Source organism: Leptonychotes weddellii, chromosome 3, assembly GCF_054177405.1.
Source record: "Leptonychotes weddellii isolate Sample4059 chromosome 3, ASM5417740v2, whole genome shotgun sequence".
In the NCBI taxonomy this organism is placed as follows: Eukaryota; Metazoa; Chordata; class Mammalia; order Carnivora; family Phocidae; genus Leptonychotes; species Leptonychotes weddellii.
This window is the reverse complement of record NC_138371.1, coordinates 49,539,150-49,563,095: the sequence shown is the minus strand read 5'-3', so window position 1 is coordinate 49,563,095 and position 23,946 is coordinate 49,539,150. Positions and strand designations below refer to the sequence as shown.

At 35.3% G+C, this 23,946-nt stretch overlaps 1 protein-coding gene across 22 annotated transcripts in view; it reads right to left on the bottom strand.

Moving 5' to 3' along the window:
- TTN (titin) overlaps window positions 1-23,946 on the bottom strand; it is a 270,727-nt gene that overhangs the window by 126,592 nt on the left and 120,189 nt on the right. For 5 of the 22 annotated variants that reach the window (XM_081814067.1, XM_081814082.1, XM_081814081.1 and 2 more), the window contains exons 124-169: window positions 23,711-23,791; window positions 23,440-23,517; window positions 23,131-23,208; window positions 22,896-22,979; window positions 22,217-22,300; window positions 20,951-21,031; window positions 20,431-20,646; window positions 19,116-19,193; window positions 18,832-18,906; window positions 18,332-18,424; window positions 17,458-17,535; window positions 17,094-17,261; window positions 16,797-16,880; window positions 16,548-16,625; window positions 15,977-16,060; window positions 15,633-15,719; window positions 15,351-15,431; window positions 14,842-15,141; window positions 14,432-14,515; window positions 13,289-13,363; window positions 13,048-13,131; window positions 12,434-12,508; window positions 11,704-11,796; window positions 11,059-11,136; window positions 10,039-10,107; window positions 9,672-9,755; window positions 9,236-9,538; window positions 8,329-8,409; window positions 7,495-7,572; window positions 6,884-6,967; window positions 6,662-6,727; window positions 5,221-5,304; window positions 5,033-5,116; window positions 4,829-4,912; window positions 4,423-4,500; window positions 2,912-2,995; window positions 2,580-2,663; window positions 2,069-2,143; window positions 1,869-1,952; window positions 1,675-1,752; window positions 1,437-1,520; window positions 1,242-1,325; window positions 661-744; window positions 467-550; window positions 271-354; window positions 75-158 (exon numbers count right to left, since the gene is read on the bottom strand). In XM_081814067.1, the coding sequence (XP_081670193.1) occupies window positions 75-158; window positions 271-354; window positions 467-550; window positions 661-744; window positions 1,242-1,325; window positions 1,437-1,520; window positions 1,675-1,752; window positions 1,869-1,952; window positions 2,069-2,143; window positions 2,580-2,663; window positions 2,912-2,995; window positions 4,423-4,500; window positions 4,829-4,912; window positions 5,033-5,116; window positions 5,221-5,304; window positions 6,662-6,727; window positions 6,884-6,967; window positions 7,495-7,572; window positions 8,329-8,409; window positions 9,236-9,538; window positions 9,672-9,755; window positions 10,039-10,107; window positions 11,059-11,136; window positions 11,704-11,796; window positions 12,434-12,508; window positions 13,048-13,131; window positions 13,289-13,363; window positions 14,432-14,515; window positions 14,842-15,141; window positions 15,351-15,431; window positions 15,633-15,719; window positions 15,977-16,060; window positions 16,548-16,625; window positions 16,797-16,880; window positions 17,094-17,261; window positions 17,458-17,535; window positions 18,332-18,424; window positions 18,832-18,906; window positions 19,116-19,193; window positions 20,431-20,646; window positions 20,951-21,031; window positions 22,217-22,300; window positions 22,896-22,979; window positions 23,131-23,208; window positions 23,440-23,517; window positions 23,711-23,791 (4,401 nt within the window). The remainder of the gene's footprint in view (window positions 1-74; window positions 159-270; window positions 355-466; window positions 551-660; window positions 745-1,241; window positions 1,326-1,436; window positions 1,521-1,674; window positions 1,753-1,868; window positions 1,953-2,068; window positions 2,144-2,579; window positions 2,664-2,911; window positions 2,996-4,422; window positions 4,501-4,828; window positions 4,913-5,032; window positions 5,117-5,220; window positions 5,305-6,661; window positions 6,728-6,883; window positions 6,968-7,494; window positions 7,573-8,328; window positions 8,410-9,235; window positions 9,539-9,671; window positions 9,756-10,038; window positions 10,108-11,058; window positions 11,137-11,703; window positions 11,797-12,433; window positions 12,509-13,047; window positions 13,132-13,288; window positions 13,364-14,431; window positions 14,516-14,841; window positions 15,142-15,350; window positions 15,432-15,632; window positions 15,720-15,976; window positions 16,061-16,547; window positions 16,626-16,796; window positions 16,881-17,093; window positions 17,262-17,457; window positions 17,536-18,331; window positions 18,425-18,831; window positions 18,907-19,115; window positions 19,194-20,430; window positions 20,647-20,950; window positions 21,032-22,216; window positions 22,301-22,895; window positions 22,980-23,130; window positions 23,209-23,439; window positions 23,518-23,710; window positions 23,792-23,946) is intronic. The other 17 variants (XM_081814090.1, XM_081814069.1, XM_081814078.1 and 14 more) reach the window with 16 other exon arrangements.

The following is a 23,946-nucleotide window of genomic DNA, read 5'->3' as shown; positions in this document are numbered from 1 at the left end:
TATTAGTATTTTCATGATTAGACAGAGTAGAGACAAATGGACAGTATCAAACACAGTGACATGGGGGTGACTACCTTTGGCTGGTGGGACTTCGGCCTTTTTAGGAGGCATCACAGGCAACTTCTTTTCAGGGACAACTTCTTTGGGAGCCTCGGGCACTTAAAAGATATTAGTAAAATTACATTTAGAAACTCTGAAGACCACTGGAACAAGATATTTTCAAGAGCAGAAGAATTAGGTCTTATTAAGCCTAAGGTTGGTGACAAATACCTGTAACAGGTGGGACTTCCGGCTTTTTAGGAGGCGCCACAGACACTTTCTTTTCAGGGACAACTTCTTTAGGAGCCTCAGGCACTTAAAAGATATTAGTAAAATTACATTTAGAAATTCTGAAGACCACTGGAACAAGATATTTTCAAGAGCAGAAGAATTATGTCTCTTTAAGCCTAAGGTTGGTGATAAATACCTTTAACAGGTGGGACTTCTGGCTTTTTAGGAGGTGCCACAGACACTTTCTTTTCAGGGACAACTTCTTTAGGAGCCTCAGGCACTTAAGAGATATTAGTAAAATTATATTTAGGAATTATGAAGACGACCAGAATAAAACATTTTCAAGAGCGGAAGAGTTGTCTTTTTAAGCCTAAAGTGGGTGACAAATACCTTTAACAGGTGGGACTTCCGGCTTTTTAGGAGGCACCACAGACACTTTCTTTTCAGGAACAACTTCTTTGGGAGCCTCGGGCACTTAAAAGATATTAGTAAAATTACACTTAGGGGTTATGAAGATGCCTGGAACAAGATATTATCCAGAGCAGAAGAGTTAGGTCTTTTTAAGCCTAAAGTCTGAAAAATATGTAACAGGTGGGAATTCCAGCTTTTTAGGAGGTGCCACAGACACTTTCTTTTCAGGGACAACTTCTTTGGGAGCCTCAGGCACTTAAGAGATATTAGTAAAATTACATTTAGGGGTTATGAAGATGTCTGGAACAAGATATTTTCTAGAGCAGAAGATTATGTCTTTTTAAGCCTAAAGTCGGTGACAAATAACCTGTAACATGTGGGACTTCCAGCTTTTTAGGAGGTGCCACAGACAATTTCTTTTCAGGGATAACTTCTTTGGGAGCCTCAGGCTCTTAAAAGATATTAGTAAAATTACATTTAGGGGTTATGAGACTGCTGGAACAAAACATTTTCAAGAGCAGAAGGGTTATATCTTCTTAACTGAGGTAAGTGACAAGTACCTGTAACAGGCGCAACTTCAGGCTTTTTAGGAGGCACCACTGGTGCTTTCTTTTCAGGGACAATTTCTTGAGGACCTTCAGGCACTTAAAAGATATTAGTAAAGTTACATTTAAAAATGATGAGACCACTAAAGCAAAATATTTTCAAGAGCAGAAGAGTTATATCTTTTTAAACCTAAGGTTGATGACAAATACCTGTTACAAGTGGGACTTCCAGCTTTTTAGAAGGCACCGCAAGCACTTTCTTTTCAGGGACAACCTCTTTGGGAGCCTTGGGCACTTTGAAGATATTAGTAAATTTACATTTGAGTCACAAGGATCAACACAGACAAGAACTGCATTTATACATCAAAAGACCTTTCAAGTCTAGCCAGATGGTTCTTGCTATTGCCCTCCCTACCCCACCTTAAATAAAGGGTGGTTTAGAATGTACCTTTGACAGGTACAACTTCAGGCTTTTGGGGAGGATGCACTTTCTTTTCTGGGACAACTTCTCTGGGCGCCTCTGGCACTTTAAAAATATTAATATTTTTACATTGAGGAGTTAGAAGAATCTGTACAGACAGGAAATACATTCATACAGGAAAAGACATTTCCCCAAATTTCTAAGCTTCCAGCAACATATACCTTCATCATGAGGAACTTCAGGCTTTTTGTGAGGAATCACATATGTTTCCTTTTCAGGGACAATTTCTTGGGGCGCTTCCAGCACTTTAAGAAATTAGTATTTTAATATTTAGTGTTATGAAGATCACTAGGAACAGCAAAATATTTTCAAGACTACAAGAGCTATTTCTTCTTTAGCTTGAGGGCATGGTCACTTGTACCTTCAACTGAAGGAGGTTCTCTTTTTTTGGAAGGAGCTCTCTTTGCAGGAACAACTTCTTGAGGAGCTTCAGGCACTTTAAAGATATTAGTATTTCACATTTAAGATGTAAAAGGATTAGTGAACACAGTAACCACAATAAGTTGGCAAGTGTAGTTTTCTAGAAGTCTCTTCTCCTCTTGTTCCCCCAGTCAACTAAGTCTTAGGGGTTAGTGGGATCCTCAGGAAGAGGTGCTCACCCTTCACTAGCACTTGGCTTAGTTCCTGTGACACTGTAGACCCTCCTTACTAGGCATTTGTTGAATGAATACTTTTAATAGAAGAGGTTTCTATTTGAATAGGACCACCCACAAATATTTTCTCTTGAGAGGGACTTCTTGGGCAGCCTCAGGTGTTTGAAAGATATTAGTACGTTTACATTTAGGTGTTACAAAGAACATTAGAAAAGCATAGTTGTAAGAGCAGAGGACAGATAATTTCTTCTTCAGTATCCGTTTGCAGGTATCACGTACCTTTTATAGGCAGAGGTTCTTGCTCTTTAGGAAAATCCTCAGATACTTGCATTTCAGGAGCAACTTCTTTCATAGCTTCTGGCACTTTGAAGATATTAGTATCAAGCTTAGAGGTTAAGGCGTCAGCAAAGACGTTAGTTACATTAACTACACCAAAGTGGTATTTCTGGCTACAAGGGCGCTACTTTTAAAAATTGGATGATGTATAAAGTCTCGAAGAAAGGAATCAAGTTCTAATTGTCCTTGTTTATTATTCCCCAGCTCCCTAGCACCACACACATAATTGCCATTTATTAAAGAAATGAAAGCAGGAATGATAGAATGATTGATACCTTTACTGGAAGGTGTTTCAATTTCAGGGGGAGCAGCCATGGGTATTTTCCTTACAGGGACAGCTTCTTGGAGTGATTCAGGCACTTTAAAGAAATTAATACATTGAATTTCAGAGTCATGAAGAGTTTTAGTCCTAACTCCACCTACAGGAATGCCCCAGACTGGGAGACCTTCCTGCTCCCCGCATCTGATTCTTTAATGACAGGGTGAGTACTTGATTATCAGGAGCTACTTTCTTGGTCACCTCAGGTACTATCAATATTAGTAATTTTATTTCTTGGAATAGATGTATAGAAAATTAGATCATGGAAAATCAGCTTCAAGTGAAAAAAATTGATTTTGTATAATTAATGATGCACTTTTAGCTATTAATTTGAGGAGAACATAACAGCTTCTTTCTTGTCTGGATAGGCTTCATTTTGTACCCTTACCTTAGGCACTTTAGAAAGGTATTTGTTTTTCAAATATAGGAGAGAGGAGATGACCCAAAGATTCTAGACTGAAAAAAATCATGTCAAAGTGTTTGGATATCGCTTAACTTACAGAATATTGTGGATATCGTAAAGAAATTCTTATGCTGGATGTCTTAAAACTTTTTTATCTTTAGAATTACCTAAAAATATTCAAAATGGAAAAATGCAGGACTCTAAAAAAATAAAAGATAATAAGAGGAACAACTAAGTAGTCAGTGCAGAATTCCAACGTTAACTAGTTTTAACTGCCTTAGTTTTAGAAGGCTCTCAGGTGGAGACCATCCTACAAAAAAAACTGCTCGAAGTTGAATTTAATATTTTATTGTCTTTAAGTAATGGTTTTCTGAGAACATTTCTATACTTAAGTCTTATGGGAAAAGAATTTTTTTAAATTCATATGCTTATGTTTAGTAGTAAGTTTATTTTAATAGAAAAGCAATTCCAATGGGCAGTTATATTATCTCCTGAAATTTCAACCCCATGGAGAGTTAAATTACTGATTTACAGTCTACAGCCAAGCACCTCTGTCATTTGATGGCACTGATTTCTGCTTTAAAGGGGGAGTGTTAAGCCAATTCAATCTAGTTTCAGGGATACAAATATTATGGTGGTCTTATGTAGATTTTTTTTTCTAGCTAGTCTGATATTTTTCTTTTTTTGGAAACAGTAATAGCTATTTTTTTTAAAATTTTTATTGTTATGTTAATCACCAAGTAATAGCTATTTCTTATTGAAGGATCCATCTGGGTCACATCTACACATTCTGTGTCTCCATATATTCCCTGAAGACCTCATAGTTAAACTTTATAGCCCAAGCATCTTCCATTTAGATAAGTTAAAGATTTTTCCCTCTATTTTCTCTTGAATAACTCATGGGAACATGTATATACCCAGTTGACCTTCTGCTTTGGGGGACCCACTTCTCTGAAATGACTTCCTTCGTAGCATCTGGGGCTCTCAAGATATTAGTATATTCACATGTGTTAAGTACAACTACAATCATGAGATATGAAAGTCAGCTTTCTTTTGGCTTGTACCTTTTGGTGGTGGTATTTTTCTTCTTTTAGCAATAGGAGCTTGCCGCTCTGGGAGACCTTCCTTGGAGACTTCCAACTCTTCAAAGATATTAGTATTTTTTAGTTGAGAAAAGGCAAAGACATGAAGACACAACGTATTTAAAAAGTTAGGTATATTAACAGATATTGTAACTTTAAATTAGAAATTTAATTTTTGTTCTAATTGTTTATCCTTTTACGTTGTTTAGTGGGACTTTTTTTGGGGGGGAGGCAAGTCATAGAAAGTTCCTTTTCTTGGGTACATTGGGGGCCCTAAAGATATTAATATTTTAGTGTTAGAGGTTCTGAGAACCTACACAAAACATAACATATTTTGCAGACTGAAGAAGAAAGATTCTCTTTAGATTTTCGTAACTAAGAATTATACCTTCAGGTGGAGGATGCTCTGGAATTTGGGGAACAGCCTCAGGTAACTCCACCTCTGGAAAAACTTCTCTGGTCGTATCAGGCTCTTTAAAGATATCAGTAGGTTAACACTTAGAAGTTGTGAAAATAGTAAAGTATATAACACACAATTTTTGAGTCTTGAATCCAAAGTTATTCATCCAAGTTTGATGTTGTTGAAATGTACCTTTAGTTGCTGGTGTTTCTCTCTTTTTAGGAATAGTCACATATATTTTGTCTTCTGGAACAGCTTTCTTGGGTGGCTCAGGCACTTAAAAGATATGAGTATAGTTATAAACAGTGAAGGAAAAAATAGAGCTTTTAAAATCAGCCCCAAATAAATTTTCTTCAGACTAGATCATTGGTGTTATATACCTTTTGCTATTTTGATTTTCGTCTTTGGAGGATGAGTCACAAGTACTTTTTCTTCTGTGGTGGATTCTTCAGATACTTCATAAACTTTAAAGATATTAGTATTTATACAATTAAGGGCACTTCAAGGCAATGGCGAACAGTATTAAGAAAACATAATACATAGTACACCCTCATCACCCAAATTACCAGTAGTACATAGACACAAACTAGTGACAAGAACACATCGGCTAAGAGAAAGCCTCATTCCCAGTTCTATCATATAGAACTCTCATTTATGGTGATAATAAAATTGAGGAATTCACTGGCCAGGGACTATATAATTCTTCCATTTTTGTCTGCAGAAAGTTATTGGCAAAATTGTCCTTTGCTCTTAGTTTTGTCCATAAAGAACAGGGTTGATACTGAGTTGCATATTGAGAATTCTCCTACATTTGACCTACTGGAAATTCATATTAAGTCCTTCCCTTTCCCAGGAACCTAGTTGGCTATAATTTTAAACCATATCTGGTTTATGGCTATGTAGTTTAACAACCATGTAGGGACTGGAAGCAGAAAAGAAAAAGAAAAAGAATTAAATCTTTGAAAATAAGGCAACTGAAGAAAATAAAGATTTCTGTAGCTTTTAGAAAGGAAGACTGGCTGGTGGCAATAACCTAACTGAAGCATAGAAAGGATATTCAAAGGAGGGAGTCATCATATATATTTATCCCAACCTAGTATTACAGGCAAAAAAAAAATGGGTTTAAACAGGGAATTTTTTAGATCAAAATAAATGAAAGAATATCAGAACTATTGGTATTTTTTAGATTAAAATAAATGGAAGAATATCTAGAGTATTGGCATTTTCACTACTCAGATTATTGAATAGTATTCTATTCAGAATATTTTATTATTCAGATTATTTTACTCCTCAAATTATTTAATCATAATTTTGCATAAAAGCCAATGAAAAATGACTTAGGAATTCTTTTGATGTTGTAATGGCCTTATAAATCTATGGTCATTTGAGCAACATTATCAAAATGTTTCCAGTGATGGCTGTAAAGAGTAAAAAAATAATAAAGGGACATTTTGATTCTATAAAATCCAATTAAAATATTATTATGAAGTTAAAATTACTTCATGGCCTGAGAAAATAAATTGCTTCAAAGCAGAAGTTATTTGTACACAGAACAGGTTAACAGACAAGACAATGACAAACTCAAAAAAGCAAATGACTTTTCTAAAATTGGGCAATGTTATAAGTACAGGACTATTTATTTTTTAATTGGTGAGGAAATATACCTTGTCTGAGACAAATAACCATTTAAATTATTTAATTTTAGCCAAATATTTTTTTGGCATGTTAGACTTTGATAAGATATTAGTATACTTATTTTTAAAAGCTATGAAGACAAACACAAATGAAACCAAAGAGAACCACCAGTTTTTCTACACTCACTGTATATCGTTGTGTCTTCAGAAAGAGATTTTTCTTCTTGAATACTTTTCTTAGGCACTTCAGGAACTTTAAAGATATTAGTATATTAATTGTTATAAATAACAAGTATTCTAAGAATATAAAGAAGCAAAATACAAGGATTTAACATAACACACATTCACTTTAAACCATGAATAACTAAACAAACAGTCATTTCATGTCATGATCAGTTTCAGTGTATACCTTTAGTTGGTGGAACTTCAGGCTTTTTAGGAAGAGCATCATGAACCTTTTCTTCTGGAACAATTTTCTTGGGTACTTCAGGTGCTTTAAAGATATTTATTTTAAAAAATATCATCATTGGGTATAAAATATCAAGACAAAAAGGGTTGATCTAACAAGAAGAATGCCAAGAATTCCAAAATCATAAGCCAACTAAACACACAGTCAATGCATCTCTCTAGATTGCCTTGTTGATGAATTCTTGATTTGTCATATTAAAAATACTTTGTCTTCAGGTTTTAGCATCATTTTCTACTGTTATCTGGAATGTTTGTTTCCAGAGCTCCTTGACAATAGCTTCTAAAATAAATTATTTTTGAAAAGAAGTTGAGGGAGTCAATATCATTTAATTATGGCTTAAGAAGAATATCAACAAAAACAGTAACAACTTTTAGGCTGATGCCTTTGAATCCAGAGGGACATCACAAAATGGAGGATTGTTATAGAACATAAACTGAAGTTTACATAATTCAGCTGTATTGTGGCTTTGAGGGGAGAAAGATCTCTCTCTCTCTGCTCCATAGTAAGTGAATAAAAGGGGGTTTTAGTGGTAAATCAGCAAAGGTGGGTACCTTTAGTTGGTGGAAACTTGGGCTCTTCAGGAACACGTACTTTTTCTTCTACCACAATTTTCTGGGGCACTTCAGGTACTTTAAAGATAGTAATAATTTTTTTTTACTTTTAAACATTCATAAAGATTTGTAACAAGCACAACATAAGAGAAATGTAAACACAAAACATGACATGGTCATAATATGAAACAGAGCTATCCTTTATCAAATATATTACAGTACTTAACATGAGTTGAATTTTGATAACAAATATGACAACAGAAATCCAGAAGAATTTCCCATGTTAGAATCGTAAGAACGTGACAAGAAAAATTAACAAGACACCTTCTCCTAGTGCTACTTCTGCTTGTTTTGGTGGAATAATTGGTACTTTCTCTTCAGTGATAATGTTCTTAAATAATTCAAGGACTTTAAACATACAAGTATATATTATTTATTAGATATTTTTTATTTCTATTGTAAAATTCAAGAGGTTCCCAAAAATGAACAAAGCAGGGACATTAAGCACATAGTCACTATGTATTTATTATTACTAGATGATTGAAATTAAGAATTAAAAGGAAAACCTGGATTTATCAATAAGCATGTTAGTGAATATACAATTGAATAGTACCAAAGAAGGAAACTTAGGTGCACTATTTGGTTAATAAGGATATTTACTTTGGGTATTTTAGGCATAACAACAGTGACTTTCTCTTTTGGTATTACTTCCTTTGGCCCCTCAACCCTTTTAAAGATATTAGTTTGTTTTAGAAATTCCAAAAACACAAAACACAGAAGAAAAACATCAAGAACGCAAACTTGTAATGCAATCAAGTTTCGCTAATGAAATACCTTTAGTTGGTGGCTCTTTTTGAGGAACAACTTTAGTGGGTGGTTTTTTTGGAGGGATGATTTTCTCAGATATCTCAGGCCCTTCAAAGATATTAGTGTTTAGATTTAGAATGAGTTCTTGAAGTATTAGGGAGCACTACCAATACAATTAGTCCAGTGGGAGCTCATAAATGCTTTATCTACTTATATTTTTTGAATTTACATTACACTTCCAAGAGAGATGTTGATTTTGCTAAATTTCATCTATATTATAGATTTACTATGAATAATAAGCACACACACACACACATATTCCTTCATATTACACACATATTAATTTGTGCAAGATCTGGAGTGGTACCAAAGAGAATTTATTTGTATCATGGTTTATCCTCAAAAAATACTAGAGAGCAGGTGGTGTTACCAATGCTTCATTTGCTTCCTTAATGTTATTTCTCTAATGAAAATATAAAATGGCAGAAACTTTTGATAAGCAATGATCAGTTTGTGAACAGCTGACTCATGTTAACAAAGCATAGTTGTTTTGCCTGAACATGTAAATTTCTCAGTGAACTGAGGAGCTTCTATTTCACTCAACTGATGACACTGGTCAGATATTTTGGCACCTGTAACAATCATTCTTAGCTGGATTCAAGAAAGAATCTACAAATTCATACAGTGAGCTCCTTAGATAAGTAGATATCAAATACCATTATCTTGTCTGCTAAAATTATGCACCGTAAGTTTAATCTCTACTCCATATTAATCTTTGCATCAAATAGTTGAAGCTCATGCTTAAAGCATTCCATGATGTTAACTTTGAAAGTAAGTGGGTTTCTAGTGTTCCAAATTGGACATGAAATGCACTTAAAAAAATGAGTTAGAGCAAGGTATAGCAATTTATAATAGCAACGGAATTCACCTATACCTTTAGGTGGAGCTTTGGGTTTTTCATATACTTCCACTTCTTCTGTCTCTAAAACTTCTATTACCCTATGGACCTCTTCAGCTCTGTGTACTTCTTCGAATCTAGGTCGTTCTACTTTGATGAATTCTTCTACTTCATGGAACTCTTCTTCAAAATATTCTTGAACTTCATGGAACTCTTCTTCCTCAAGCACTTCCACTGGTGTTTCCACTACTTCTAATTCTGTTCTCTCTCTTACTACCTCCTCTTTGTGGAAGGCAACTGATATTTTTTCTTCAAGGACGGTCCTTCCTAAAAGAGCATCTACTTTAAGAAATTTTTTTTTAAACACAGAAGAAATGAAGATATAAATTCCCAAAATACAGAATGAAAACTGAGAAAAAAGGCTTTCATGCAATAATACGTGAAGATATGGAAAAGATCTTCCCAAAAATACCTTTAGCTGGGGGAACAGCTTCTTTTTTAGGCACAGGGATTTTCTTTTCTGCGATTTTCTTTTCTGGGACTTTCTTTTCAGGCACTTTAAAGATATAGTTTTAATATTTAGGACTATCAAGAGCAAGTTTTCATAGACAAAAGACAAAAAACAGTCAAGACACAGAGACGTAATCTTTTTTTAAATTTTTAAATTTTTTTAAAAATTTTATTTTTTAAGTAGGCTCCAGACCCAATGTGGGGCTTGAACTCATGACCCTGAGATCAAGAGTCACACGCTCTACTGACTGAGCCATCCAGGTGCCCCCAACATAAAAATCTTAATGAAAATTATTAACAGAAGTTCAGTTTTAAAACAGAATATGTACCTTTGGCTGGAGGTGGCTCTTTTTTCTGAACAGGAACAGTTACTTTTTCCTCAGGAACCTTCTTTGGCACTTTAAAAAGATATTAGGCATTTCAGTTAGCTGACAATACTCAATAATGAATGAAATAAAAATGGCAAAAACAACATCTTTATAATAATCAAAGCATAAGGAGTCACTCTGTATTAGTGGACACCAATTTTACAGACAATAAAGATATTTTCCCAGATCACTTATTTGTGCTAACTAGATAAGACGAAGACATGTCCACAGGAATCTGTGCTGTTCTTTTTTTTTTTTTTTTAAATACTAGGGATTACCAACATTGCACCTACTTCTACTATTTTTAGCTTGATGAAGACTTTTTTGAAGTGATTACCATAATAGAGTACCTAATACAGGTGTCCTCTTCCTCTGAGCACTATTTTATCTGCGGGGGATGCCTACTGTGATAGGGACAGCATAAGCTTATCTGTGAAGAGCACTCCTGAAGCATTAACCTAACTAGGAAGCAAAGAGAAGTAGATATTTTGTAATAACGTTGAAATGCTTAGACCAAATATTAGAAAGGACGTGAGGCTCTTTAAAATAGTTATCATCCAACCATTAGAACAGATTTTTTTCCCCTACAATATAGTATACATAATTACAATAACATGAGAACACTATATATAATGGAATAAAATTTATGAATGGACTGTGGGGAAGAAGGGTCTATTGTTATGTATATAAGCATAGAGAGATGCACTCATTAACATTAAAATTCTCAGCTGTTTAGAATGAGAAACTTCTGGAGTAATTTATACACACACAGCCACCATTAACATAATCATCCATTAACATTCCAAAAAAGGCTAAAGATATGAAATGGGTTACATTTTTTTACTGGTCCTCAATCAATTTCAGATGTTTGCTACTTAAGTGACTCTAAGAAAGCAATCAAAGAAGACATTTCTGTTTTGTTTTTTTTTTAAAGAACGTTAATTGGAATTTAAAGACATTATTAATTGAGATTTGCTATACCTTTAGCTGGTGGTGCCTCCACTTTTTTAGGAACAGGAGTAGGTGCTTCAGGTACTGTTTTCTTAACCACTTCAGGCACTTCAAAGATATTAGATGGACATTTTGAAAAATGACATGCAATGAACAGAACAACACCCATATATGCAAAAATTAACACAAAACGTTGACTTATTTTTAAAAGATATTAGCAACCTAAATGGTAATTATGCATATGCAGTAGTGACTGTAAAGGTGGAAGGCTATTACTTCTTAATCTTATTAGCAAATGTAATACAGGTTATGCAGGAGCTTGCCACAGTCTTCAGGAACAATAGGCTAAGAATTATTCTAAAAAGTAAACAACACAGAAATAGATTTCCCCCACTTTAATACAGAATAAAAAACTAAAAAATGAGAAACCTAGGAGAAAGTGTAACAATAGGGTCTGGCTAGGGAACTTTCAAGTGCCGATAATACAAGAATTGTATTGTAGATGCAGTAGAAAAGTTGGGCAGGGCACTTCAGGTGCCATTAATTATTGATCTTCAACTTGTCATTAATAAGATGTAAGAAAAGTATACTAAGGAATATTAGATTTAGACTTATGCTGAGAAAGATTTGGACCACCATAGATTTTAAATGTCCAACTCCTAAAAGCAGCAGTACCTCTAGGTGGTGCCACCTCCTCCACTTCTTCTATGCTAGGTGGTTCTCCAGGGATCTCTTCTTCTGGAATAGGCTCTTCTGGCTCCTCATACACTTTAAAAAAGATTATTATTTTGTAAATTAGAATTCTCTTAAATATTAGACTAAAAGGGTATATCTGAAAATGGAGGTTGTCTTAAACATACTCAGCCTTTCCAATGCATGTACAAACTCACTAGTCCTTGAAAAAAATCTACTGAGTCTTCAAAATATGTTAGGCCCTTTCTAGAATTTCAGAATAAAAAAGATGTCAGAGAGAATTTATTTGAAATTATTATTATTATTTTTAATGGAGGTGGACTTGTTCAAAGGAGAACATTCAGTTAGGTGTAGACATCAGATTTTCTGTATCAGCTACTCAGGCTTAACTGGAATTTCTTTTCGGTAGGTTTATCCCACTATTACCAACCAAGTCATTTGACGAAAAATTCCCCTTGGCAAATACAGTTTCCTTTCAAAGACTGTCATTAAAATGAAACAAACAAACCAACAAATTGGCTAAGCATGTAAGAAAGGAGAGTCAGTTGATTTTAATTTGCCTGCCCAATTTCTATTAGGTAAATAATGATTTCTTTTAGAGTCTGAATATGTTTATTTTCTGAAGTGAAATGTGCATTTGCCTCCTTCCAATATTAGACAATGATAAGACAATGATGACCTGGAAAATCTATTTTCTTAGAAAGTCATCTACCTTCCACTGGTGGAACTTCCTCTTCTTCAAGGAGAATGATTCGTCTTTCTTCCACTTTCTTAGGTACCTCAGGAACTTAAAAGATATTGATCATTTTAGGCACTTAAAATGCAAGAACCAATGAAGAGTGCATAAAGACCAAGTTTCCCCATTTTTCAACACAAGGGAGTAAGTATCAAGATACACATGCATAAGATGAAACATGGAGATTTCACAGAATCAATTAATAAAACAAAAATAAAGAGGTTTGTGATTTAAGACTAAGAGCCCATTTATAAGAGATATTCTGCCTTTTACTGCTGGAGCCTCTACTTTTTTAGGAAGAGCAAAGGGGACTTCAGGGCCTGGCTTCTTAGTTCCTTTGGGGTCTTTAAAGATGTATTAGTTGAATGTTTTTATTTTTTAGAAACAACATATGTAAGAATCAACATAAAACCCACAAACAGAAAGTGGAAAAATTGACATAGCACAAACATGGGTGCACCAGAGTCACAGATGGTTAATGGCAATGACAGACCATATAAGGCAGACAAACGTTCATGTTGAACATCTGTGTGGACAGCATCACAGTTCAACATCGGTCCAGCAAACACATCCTTTTTTGGGTAATGTACCTTTGGCAGGAGGAGCCACTGCTTTCTTAAGACCAGGAGGAGGCACTTTCTTCTCTGGTTCAGGTTTCTTAAGCACCACAGGCACTTTAAAGATATTTTATAATTTAAGTTGCACAAACACAGAGACGATAGACATAGCAATAATACAAGTTATACTAACAAATACTGAAAGAGGACACTTTGACTCTTACAGGCAAGAGAAAGAAATGGCAGTGTTTAATTTGCTTGGGAATAGTAGTACCTGTGGCAGGAGGAGCCTCCTCTTTCTTAGGAATGACTACTTTCTTCTCTGGCACTTTCTTCTTAACCTCAGGCACTTTAAAGACATCATTTCATGATAAGAATTTATTGTGAGGGACAAAAAAGAGAGAACGCAAGAAGTTCACACACAGAAAGACCACATGCAACAGTTGCTCAGGATAGAGTTGTAGGGCAAGTTGGAAGCCCAGTGTTATGACAGAAATAGGTTTGGTAGAGCGAGGTATCAGCAACCTACTTGAATATCAGAGTACAGATGCTGTCATTTCATCCATTTAAATGTCTCTAGTAATTTATTAAATCATTATTTATAAAGTATTTCTGAACCCTTGAAGTCTAATAAAGGATCGGCTTTACTATTTCATTGATTATGACTATTTAATCTGGTGGAGGTGTTATGTTTAAGTAGTGATATCATGACCTTTGGCAGAAAATAATGAGCTTTAAGGTATAAATATATGGACTTCATTCTGTACTATGAACTGATCTGGATAATTCATTCAGTGATAGAGCACTTCCACATATCTTACTTTATTTTATCCTCACACCAATATCTGAGCCCACTAGAACTTATATCAGTCTCCCCATTTTATAGGAGACAAACCTGAAGCTCAGATTGGTTAAAAGACTTGCTCAGAATAATACAGCAAGGAACAAAGCCAAGGCTAAAATCAAACCTGCTGGGCTGCCATTTATATGTATGTATCAGAAGACGTAAGCTATTATTCAGTGTTTTGATAAATACTTCAATCATTTTTTCTTTTCGTCCTGGTGTTATAAAAGCAATTCATATAAATAGTTGAAGGATGAAATTTAGGAAAATTTATTCATTATATTTTTCAGGTATCTTTTTGTGTAGATAATTTAGCTTTGCAGAATATCTATATGAAATGACAGGCCACTAGGTAGAACTTCTGTGGCAGTTTTGGGGACAATCCTTTTATCTTTGTTCTTGAATGCTGCTTTGCATCCAATGAAAAGTGGAAATCAGTGTTCCTGAACATTTTTAGAAAGAAAAATGTGACTATCTATTTTATAAATATAACTTTTCCTAAACCCCAATTCCACTGTAATTTTCTGGTGAAGCTATGGATGAAGAATGTGTATTCACTTTGGGGAGGTATACCTTTGGGTGGTGGAGGTTCCACTTTTTTAGGAGCAGGAACAGGGACTTTCTTCTGAGGTACAGGTTTCTTTGGCACTTCAGGCACTTAAAAACATTCATTTTAAGACATTAAAAATCACAAGCACAGTATTATATATATCACAAAAAGACAAATGAGAATTAGACCATAAACAACTAAATAACATTTCATGTCATTAAATTTGAAAAGACATTCAAATCATTTCCAAGAGACAGACACACACGATAGACACAATAATGAAAGCACACATGTCTGGAATGCTTTCTAAGATTTAGATGTTAGACAACATAAAGAGTGAAGTATTATAGATAAAGCTGGAGATGAATAAAAAAAGATGGAAAGGCAGAATTCAACACAAAAGAGGCCTGGACTCTAAGAAGAGTTGCTATACCTCGTGCAGGTACTGGCACCTTAGGTTTAATTTCTGGAAGAACTTTCTCTTCTTCAGGTTCAACTTCTTCCTCAGGTATAAATTCTTCCTCCTCAGGAGGAACTTCTTCCTCCTCAGGAGCAACTTCTTCTTCCTCAGGAGCAACTTCTTCTTCCTCAGGAGCAACTTCTTCTTCCTGAGGTAGAAATTCCTCTTCCTCAGGGAGAACTTCCTCTTCAGGAGCAATTTCTTCTTCAAATGGAACTTCTTCTTCCTGAGGTAGAGCTACAGGAACTGGAACTGGCTCACGTTTCTTTGGCACTTTAAAGATATTTATTCAATTGTACAAGTGTCACTTGTATGTACACTATTCATGACAATGAGACAACATGAAAAGCAAATATTCTGTGATCATAGAGGCATCAATTGTCATCAGATTCAAGGTCATGAAGCATTAATTGTAATTAACAAGGCTGAATAATACCGGTTAGTTTTCCTTTTTGCCCTGGTTCTGTTTGAGATTAATGTACCTTTGGGTGGTGGAGCTTCCACTTTTTTCGGAACAGGTATTGGCTTTTCCTCTGGGATGATCTTCTTGGGCACCTCTGGCACTTTAAAAATATTATTTGTCCTTAAGAATGTGTTCTTTTATATGTCTTAGAGCAATATATGTGAAAACAATCACCTAATATTTGTAGTAAGACAAATTTTTAAACAAATTTTAAATGTTAATGGGGGAATTTGCATATGGACATATGTAAGTGGAAGGGTTTTTTTTTTTTTTCATGTACTTAAATGATGAAGTAATGTACCTTTTGCAGGTGGAGGCTCTACCTTCTTAGGAACAGGAACTGGCACCTTCTTCTCAGGCACAGGCTTCTTGGGCACTTCTGGAACCACTTTAAAGAAATTATTTAGAAAAAAAATGTTACACAACATAAAATTTTGAGGTTAAGAATAGTCTAAAAAAGATTAAGATATGGTACTAAAAGTATGACCAAGGTATTTCAAGAAGCATTTGATCTTTAAAATAAAGTCTTTTCTTTTCCATAAAGCAACATTAAAGAGGTGCATCCCCAAAGAACACAGAATTGAACCAGTTAATTTTTCCTTATATGCAAATGTGAAGTAAAAAAGTTTCTGCGAGTCCATGTACCTTTGGCAGGTGGAGCTTCCACCTTTTTAGGAACTGGTACTGGTACTTTCTCCTCTGGGACGGGTTTCTTGGGCACTTCAGGAACTTTAAAGATATCAAGAAGGATTAGTGTCAGATTTTTCACCCAGCAATTTTAGATAAAATATCCAGCAATTTTAAGACTTTATTGAACCATCATACAGTTTTACTCTTTAAGATTGATAAGAATAATAGCCATGAAACAAAGGCCAGGAGATGCACAAAAATTTAAATAGAGAACACTGAGAAAACATAGACCGGTGATAAAGACAACATACAATGCCTGGGAAATGGTGATTTTGTCCATTTTGGTATTATAATAAGAATTTACTTTAAGAACTTTCCACTAAAGAGGAAGAGCCAAGCACTCAGCATCAGCATGCTTCCATGGCAAAATTCAGAGATGAATACATGGTAAACTCTTCCTATAGCCAGTTGGGTGGTCCCTGTCTTGTTAATATTGTCATGGGGAAAGAAGTGATACAGCTTGCCAAGTTCTACTACATGAGTAAATTATCACATTATCCCACTGATGGATTATAAAGAGATGTACCTTTAGCTGGTGGAGGCTTCTCTTTTTTAGGAATGGGCACAGGCACTTTCTCCTCTGGCTTCTTAGGAATCTCAGGCACTTTAAAGATATTGTTTATTGGTAAGTTCTAACTACCAGTAACAACACATCTTTATAAAGCACAATTAACATCTCTAACAACAGAGAGCAACACACACAAGGTTGTGAACTCAGAAGATAGCTAACGATTTCTATGCAGATTAAGGCCTACGTTATGAATGGTGGTTATACCTTTTGCTGGTGGGGCTTCCTTCTTTTTGGGAACAGGAACAGGTTTCTTCTCTTCTGGTACAGGTTTCTTGGGTATTTCGGGCACTTTAAAGATATTATTAAGAATTTTGGAATGTTGCATACAAGATATAAAATGTGAAAGGCAACGGCAGAAATCATACTTCAGCATCAAAAGTGTCTGTTTCTAAAATAAGCAGAATTGGTCATTGGTGCTAATAAACCCCAGAATCTGACCAAATTAGACACCCGGTCTCTAAAGATGCTGCTATGTATCTTTTTGTAGGAGATATAATCTACCTTTGACTGGTATCACTGGTACAACTTCTTCTTCAGTTATGAGTTCTTCTTCTTCATGAATGTACTCTTCTTCTTCTTCTTCTTCTTCAAAATATTCCTCTACTTGGGTTACAACTTCCTCTTCAAAGACAATCTCTTCTTGTTCTCGTCTTTTTGGTACTTCTGGCACTTTAAAGAGATTATCTTTAGGTTTGACATTTACCAATGACTCAATGAAATTAAGACACAGTAGGAACACAGCCATTTGTAACAGAAGAAATAACAGTCTTTATCTTTCCCAGAGAAGAACTTCACACATAGAACTAAACATGAATTTTACAGCAAAGAAGACAAACAACACATTAAAAAGAGTGGTATTAGGTACCTCTAACAGGTGCTGTTACTTCTTTTTTAGGAACAAGTACTTTTTCTTCTGTGACAACTCTCTTGGGCTTCACAGGCACTTGAAATTTAAGTATAAGGGTATTTTATTGTCAGAAACAGGCCACCCAGGCAATGCTTGCTTTGTCATACTTTAAGCAGACAAAATAATTTTGCAAGTGCCTCTCGTATGATAGATATACAACCGTTCATTTATAAAAAAAACTTTATATGCTCCATGAAAATGATTCTGAACCTCACTGGGATAAAAATATACAAAAATGCACAAGTAAGTTTGAAGTAGCAGAGCCCAAATGTGAAATGATGTTTAGTGTTCAGGTATCTCAGCTTGTAGGAAATATCCTTTACTGAAAGCTAAATTTCCTTCTGGATAAGTACACTTCCTGAAAGGGCAGAGATGTTTCTTCATAGTTAGAAAAAAAAATGACTAGCCACTGAGTTAGATTTTTTTTGTAGCCTTTAGAAAACTTTGGAATGAATAAACAGTTGTTGAACTGGGGTCAACATTGTTATATCAGTACATGAATTTAAATAAGCCAGGAATGTGCCAAATGGTCACCGATTTTAAATCCAAGCATTCTATTTTATATATATATATTTATATATATATATATATATATAAATATATATATATAACCACAGCTGTTACATAATAAGCTATGGATATATTTCAAAATAACTTTTTCTTTTAAAGATAGCATTACCTTCTTATCCTATGTTGACAGATTTTTATGTCCAATAAATCCTAAGGACTAACTTCAAAGACATATATAACAATGAAACAAAGCAAACACAGCTACCTTAATTTTAAAAGAGACATTATAAAAGACCACGATTTTGGAAGGAAATTATTATACCTTTAACAGCTGGCTCAGCCACCTGCTCTTTTTCACGTTTGGTAATTGAAATGTGTATTTTTTCCTCAGCAACTTTCTTTGATTCTTCAGGCACTTTAAAGATATTAATTATTGAAGAGCATTAAAACCAACCACACAAATACCATATACATAAAAATACACAAAAAACTGAAATGTAAGAATCAGGACCACAATACATTCAGTAAAAAACAAAAAACATGAGAGACTATGGACTCTGAGAAACAAAGTGAGAGTTCTACAGGGGAGGGGGTGGGGGGATGGGTTAGCTTGGTGATGGGTATTGAAGAGGGCACGTTCTGCAGGGAGCACTGGGTGTTATACACAAACAATGAATCATGGAACACTACATCAAAAACTAATGATGTAATGTATGGTGATTAATATAACATAATAAAAAAACAGCAGACAAGGTTAGAAAGACATGTTTATAGAACATGAGTAACAAAGATGTTTCTCGTAGTTATCAGTCTGCAATGTACCTTTGGGTGGTGGAGGTTTGAGTTTCTTGGGAATGGGCACTGGGACTTTTTCTTCAGGAACTGCTTTCTTCAGCACTTTAAAATATCAACATTTACAGATTTAAAAACCTGAGCCAGGTGTCTTAAGAGTAGTAAGAACAAAAAGTTAAGAAATACAATGTACAACACAACATTCCCAAACACACACACGATTTGTGCACCGTCACTTCAACATGTGTTTATAGTATGACAGACATGTAGGGAACATGGGTCTCTCAGAACTCATAATGTCTTGCTCACTCTACCTTTAGTTGGTGGGGCCTTTGGCTTTGTGGGAACCAGTTCTTCTTGGACAGGCTTTACTGGGAGAAGCTTCTTGGGTTCTTTAAAAAAAGTACATTAAGGGTATTTAATGTTAGACTTTGGAACATAAATAAAAAATGTTATTTATTTATATATCTTTTATCTACAGTGTAGCTCTAAAGGTGAGTGAGAATTACAGGTCCAAGTAGAATAAGCCCTAAAACAAGCTGACAGTGCCCTTTCCTCCTGGCTTTTTGCTTCAATGAGGTCATTGTAACTCTCTCCCACATATTAACAGTCTCATTTCACTTCAGGTAGAAAAAATCATGGTTAAAACTTCTTTCTATATAATATTGGGTTTTATTTACTTATTTACTTTTTAATTTTATTTTTATTATTGTGTTCAATTAGCCAGCATACAGTACATCATTAGTTTTTGATGTAGTGTTCAACGATTCATTAGTTGCATATAACACCCAGTGCTCATCACAACACATGCCCTCCCTAATACCCATCACCTGGTTACCCCATCCCCCCACCCCCCTCCCTTCTATAACCCTCAGTTTGTTTCCCAGAGTCCAGAGTCTCTCATGGTTTATCTCCCTCTCTGATTTTGTCCCATTCAGTTTTCCCTCCCTTTCCCTATGGTCCTCTGTGCTATTCCTTGTACATAATATTGTTTTTTAACGCTATCTGTACAACCACATAGAATGTTCTCAAAGTGAAGCTATGAAACATCAGAAATTGGGGAAGTGAAATAATATTGCTTCATTTCAAAATTCCAGTAGGAACTTATTGAGTAAAATAAATGAATCGTGTGGAACCGAAATTATACACCTACAAATCTGATTGTCATTAGATATAACATAACTGCTTTCATTAGCCTTCTTCTCTGTCTTTACTTTGGAAGCAGTCTTTGTCAAGTTTTCATGATGGGAACCCTGAGGGAGTGTATTTTTCTATGGTGCTTGATAATAACAAACTTTAAGAGATGTTCAGACATTCGATGTTTTGGAATGATCATGGGCACTTGCAGATAAACTCATAACCCTTTGAGAAAGGAACTTTGGGACATTTGCTATTTTGTGTCTAAGCAAAAATGAGGGAGGAAATAGATTATTCCCAGAACCAAGGTCTAATAGGAACCTTAAGATTCATAGAAACTTTTTTTCTGGAAGTTATCTAAGAAAAAAAATTCTGAATTTGTCAAATGAAATAAAGTTCTTTCCAAATTTCTTCGGGCATCCAAATTTTTATCCTGCTCTAATGGAATCTGCATGTATTTAAGGTGATTGCAGGTTTGCATTTTGCTCATACCTGTGACATATTCTTCATGCTCTTTAAACTTTTCATAATGTTCAAATTCACGTTCCTCATATTCTTCATATTGGTCATATTCTTCTGTTGGTTCATACTCCTCAAATTCTTTATAGTCATATTCCTCATATTCGTCATATTCCTCTTCCCGTTCTACTGAAACAATTTCTTCTTCCCGGGTGTAAGACCATTCTTTCTCTTCAGTTACAGTTACTTCTAGAATAATATTGACAACAGGCAGGATTTTACTTGAAGCTCATTTAGGGGTGATAGTGCCAATGCACTTTGATTTCATTCTTATGTGATGGATTCATGCACTGGTTATGGGAGAACCTGAATGTCTTTTCCCGGTCAAGGTATTACAGAGTGTACAATTCACTATTTATGATTTCAAATGTTAGATTTCCTGCCTTTAGTCAACAATAAGCCAATAAAGGGTGGCAGTCAAATTAGGAAGTAACAGGCAAAGAGCTGTGTAGTTTCATGCTTCAGTTTAATACTTAGTGAAATCACAATATACCTTTCACGGGAGGAGCTTCTCTTTTTGGAACTTCAATGGATACCTTTTCTTCTTTAACAGCTCTTTTTCTGAATTCAGTGACTTTAAAAAGAGTAATTATTAAAAGTGAATTATGAGATCTTGAATATATACATGTTAAGAGATACTGTGTATGAACAATCCACAGACAAAGACAACCATCACCATGCCCATCATTCACATTTCTCATTTACATGGCAAGAAAAAGCAATAGACTTGGAAATAAACATGGTCTAATATACACAGGAATGCTTTTTTTCTAACCTGCTTAGTGCTTCAAAGATACTGAATAACTTTAGGAAGATCAAGTAGTATTTATAAGAGAGCTCAAAAAGACAACCAGACAGTAGCAACAGCGACTATCAAACAAGCATTGGACAGACACCTGAGTTCCATGAATAGTGTCTTCATCTGAATTCTAAAGTATTTTCAAGAAGCTCCACTGGCACAGTGCAGAAAACTCAGGATTTAAAAAATTTTAAATTTTATCAAAGATTACCACACAAAACAATCCTTTGGGCAGGTGAGTTTAGTATACAGACATAATGTATTAGAAGACAAGTACATTTTAAGGGAAAGTACACATTTGGGGGAGCTTCACACTTTTGTGGAAAAGAAAGAAGAGAGAGTACTTTCTGGCATCTGAAATGTTGAGCTTTGAAGTGATATGAAATAGCACGTGCATATTACTTATTTTATAATGTATTTAAATTATTTTCTCTAAAGATCCCAATTCCACTAGATTAGTTTTTTAAGGATTTTTTTTAGATTTTTTATTTTATTTTATTTTATTTATTTTTTTTAAAGATTTTATTTATTTATTTGACAGAGAGAGACACAGCGAGAGAGGGAACACAAGCAGAGGGAGTGGGAGAGGGAGAAGCAGGCTTCCCGCAGAGCAGGGAGCCCGATGTGGGACTCGATCCCAGGACCCTGGGATCATGACCTGAGCCGAAGGCAGTCGCTTAACCAACTGAGCCACCCAGGCGCCCTTTTTTTTTAGATTTTATTTATTCATTTGACAGAGAGAGAGACAGCAGGAGAGGGAACACAAGCAGGGGGAGTGGGAGAGGGAGAAGCAGGCTTCCTGTCGAGCAGGGAGCCCGATGTGGGGCTCGATCCCAGGACCCTGGGATCATGACCTGAGCCGAAGGCAGACGCTTAACGACTGAGCCACCCAGGCGCCCCTCCACTAGATTAGTTTTAATACATACATGCTTATATTGATTTTTGAAAAAGTTAGTATACCTTTTGCTGGTGGTTCCTCCTCTCTCCTAGGTTTGAGTTTTGGAATTTTTTCTTCTGGAACAGCTCTCTTGGGTTCCTCGGGCACTTTAAAGACAGATTTCACTTTAAGAACTGTTATCTTCACTCAGACCATGAAAGGCAGTCATATAATAGTAACTCAAACATAAAGGACTTGACATTTTCATTATTTAAAACATAAAAAAACAACTATAGCAACGAAAACAACAAAAAATACCCATAAGCAGTGCATTTGGTAAAGAGAAGAGGGTAAGTACAATAGTCCGTGTATTGAAAGGTCACATGTATCTCTTGCTCTTGGAGGCTCCTCTTTTTTAGTTACAGCAATGTGAACTTTTTCTTCTTGGGTAATTTGCATGTGCCTCTCAGTCACTTGAAAGGTAATTTTAGGATTAGGGAGTTAAGTTACTTAAAGTGGATTTTTTTGGGGGGGGCAGGTATTGGCCCGAAAGTACTGTGATTTTGGACTACGGCAATTCACAACATACACACCAATAAACTTCACAACAAGTAATACTCCACCCATAGATAAGGCAGTAATAGACCACAGCCTCCAACATACTCCAGTAACCTCCATATAAAAGGTGTGACCCAAGGACAGCAGCGAGAGGATGAAAGACAAGACATGTTTTTGGTTTTCGTGCTGGAGGGTTTCATTTACCTTTGGTGGGGGGAGGTTCTTCTTTCTTAGCCACTTTTGGAGGCACCCTTTTTTCTGGAACTGGCTTCTTTGGCTCTTCCGGCACTTATATCAGGCAACACAGTCAAGCACACAAGATGAAAAATGTTAACCACAGGCACTATTTTCTTGTTAACGTTATAAAAATTTGAAGAATGGACCAATTTAAGATGAAAAAGAAAGACACTGTTCAAGAATAAAGTAAAGCCCAGGATACCTGGTGGCACCTTTTCCTTTTTGGGAACCGCGGCAGGGACTTTCTTTTCTGGCACAGGTTTCTTAGGTGCTTCAGGAACTTTAGAAAGAGTAGGTTGAAGAATATTAGTTTGCATTACAGAGGAAGTGACATTTGGGGCTTAGAATTCACTTTTTGAAAAGATCATACATACACACAAACATTAATGACTCTATTCAGCAAAAATGTCTATACATCAGTGCTGACAAAACTCAGGCAGCACGCAAATGGAAGGCATTGATACAGCCATTAAGACAAAGGGTACCATATTTCTCTGAGCGAGAACTGTACCTTTAGCTGGTGGGGGCTCCTCTATTTTAGCAGGAATTTTCGGTTTCAGTACAATCTTCTTCTCATGCTTCTCAACCACTTGAAAAGATGATAGAATACACTTGTAGAAATGCCCCGATTTCTTTTCAATAAAAATGTAAGCAATCTGTTTACTTAGACATGATAGTTATCAATATAGGCAATACAAGTGGTAGACTGACTGCAAGAGAAGATAAAGAACGGGACAAGCCAAACACAAATAGGGCTAAAATTAATTTAAGGGTTGGTATACCTTCTGCTGGTTCAGCTTCAACTCTCTTAGAGATAAAGTGCATCTTTTCTTCTACAACGTATTCCTCAGGCTCTTCCATCACTTTAAAGACATGAGTTTTAAAGAAAAGTTGTAGTGTTTTTCATGTTTAATTTCAGCTGTGATTTATTACTTCAAAGAGTAATTAAAATAATAAGTTTAACACTTGCCAAATCCCCGACTGTTCCCGTCTAAAGCCCCCCCAAAAGTGCATTTTA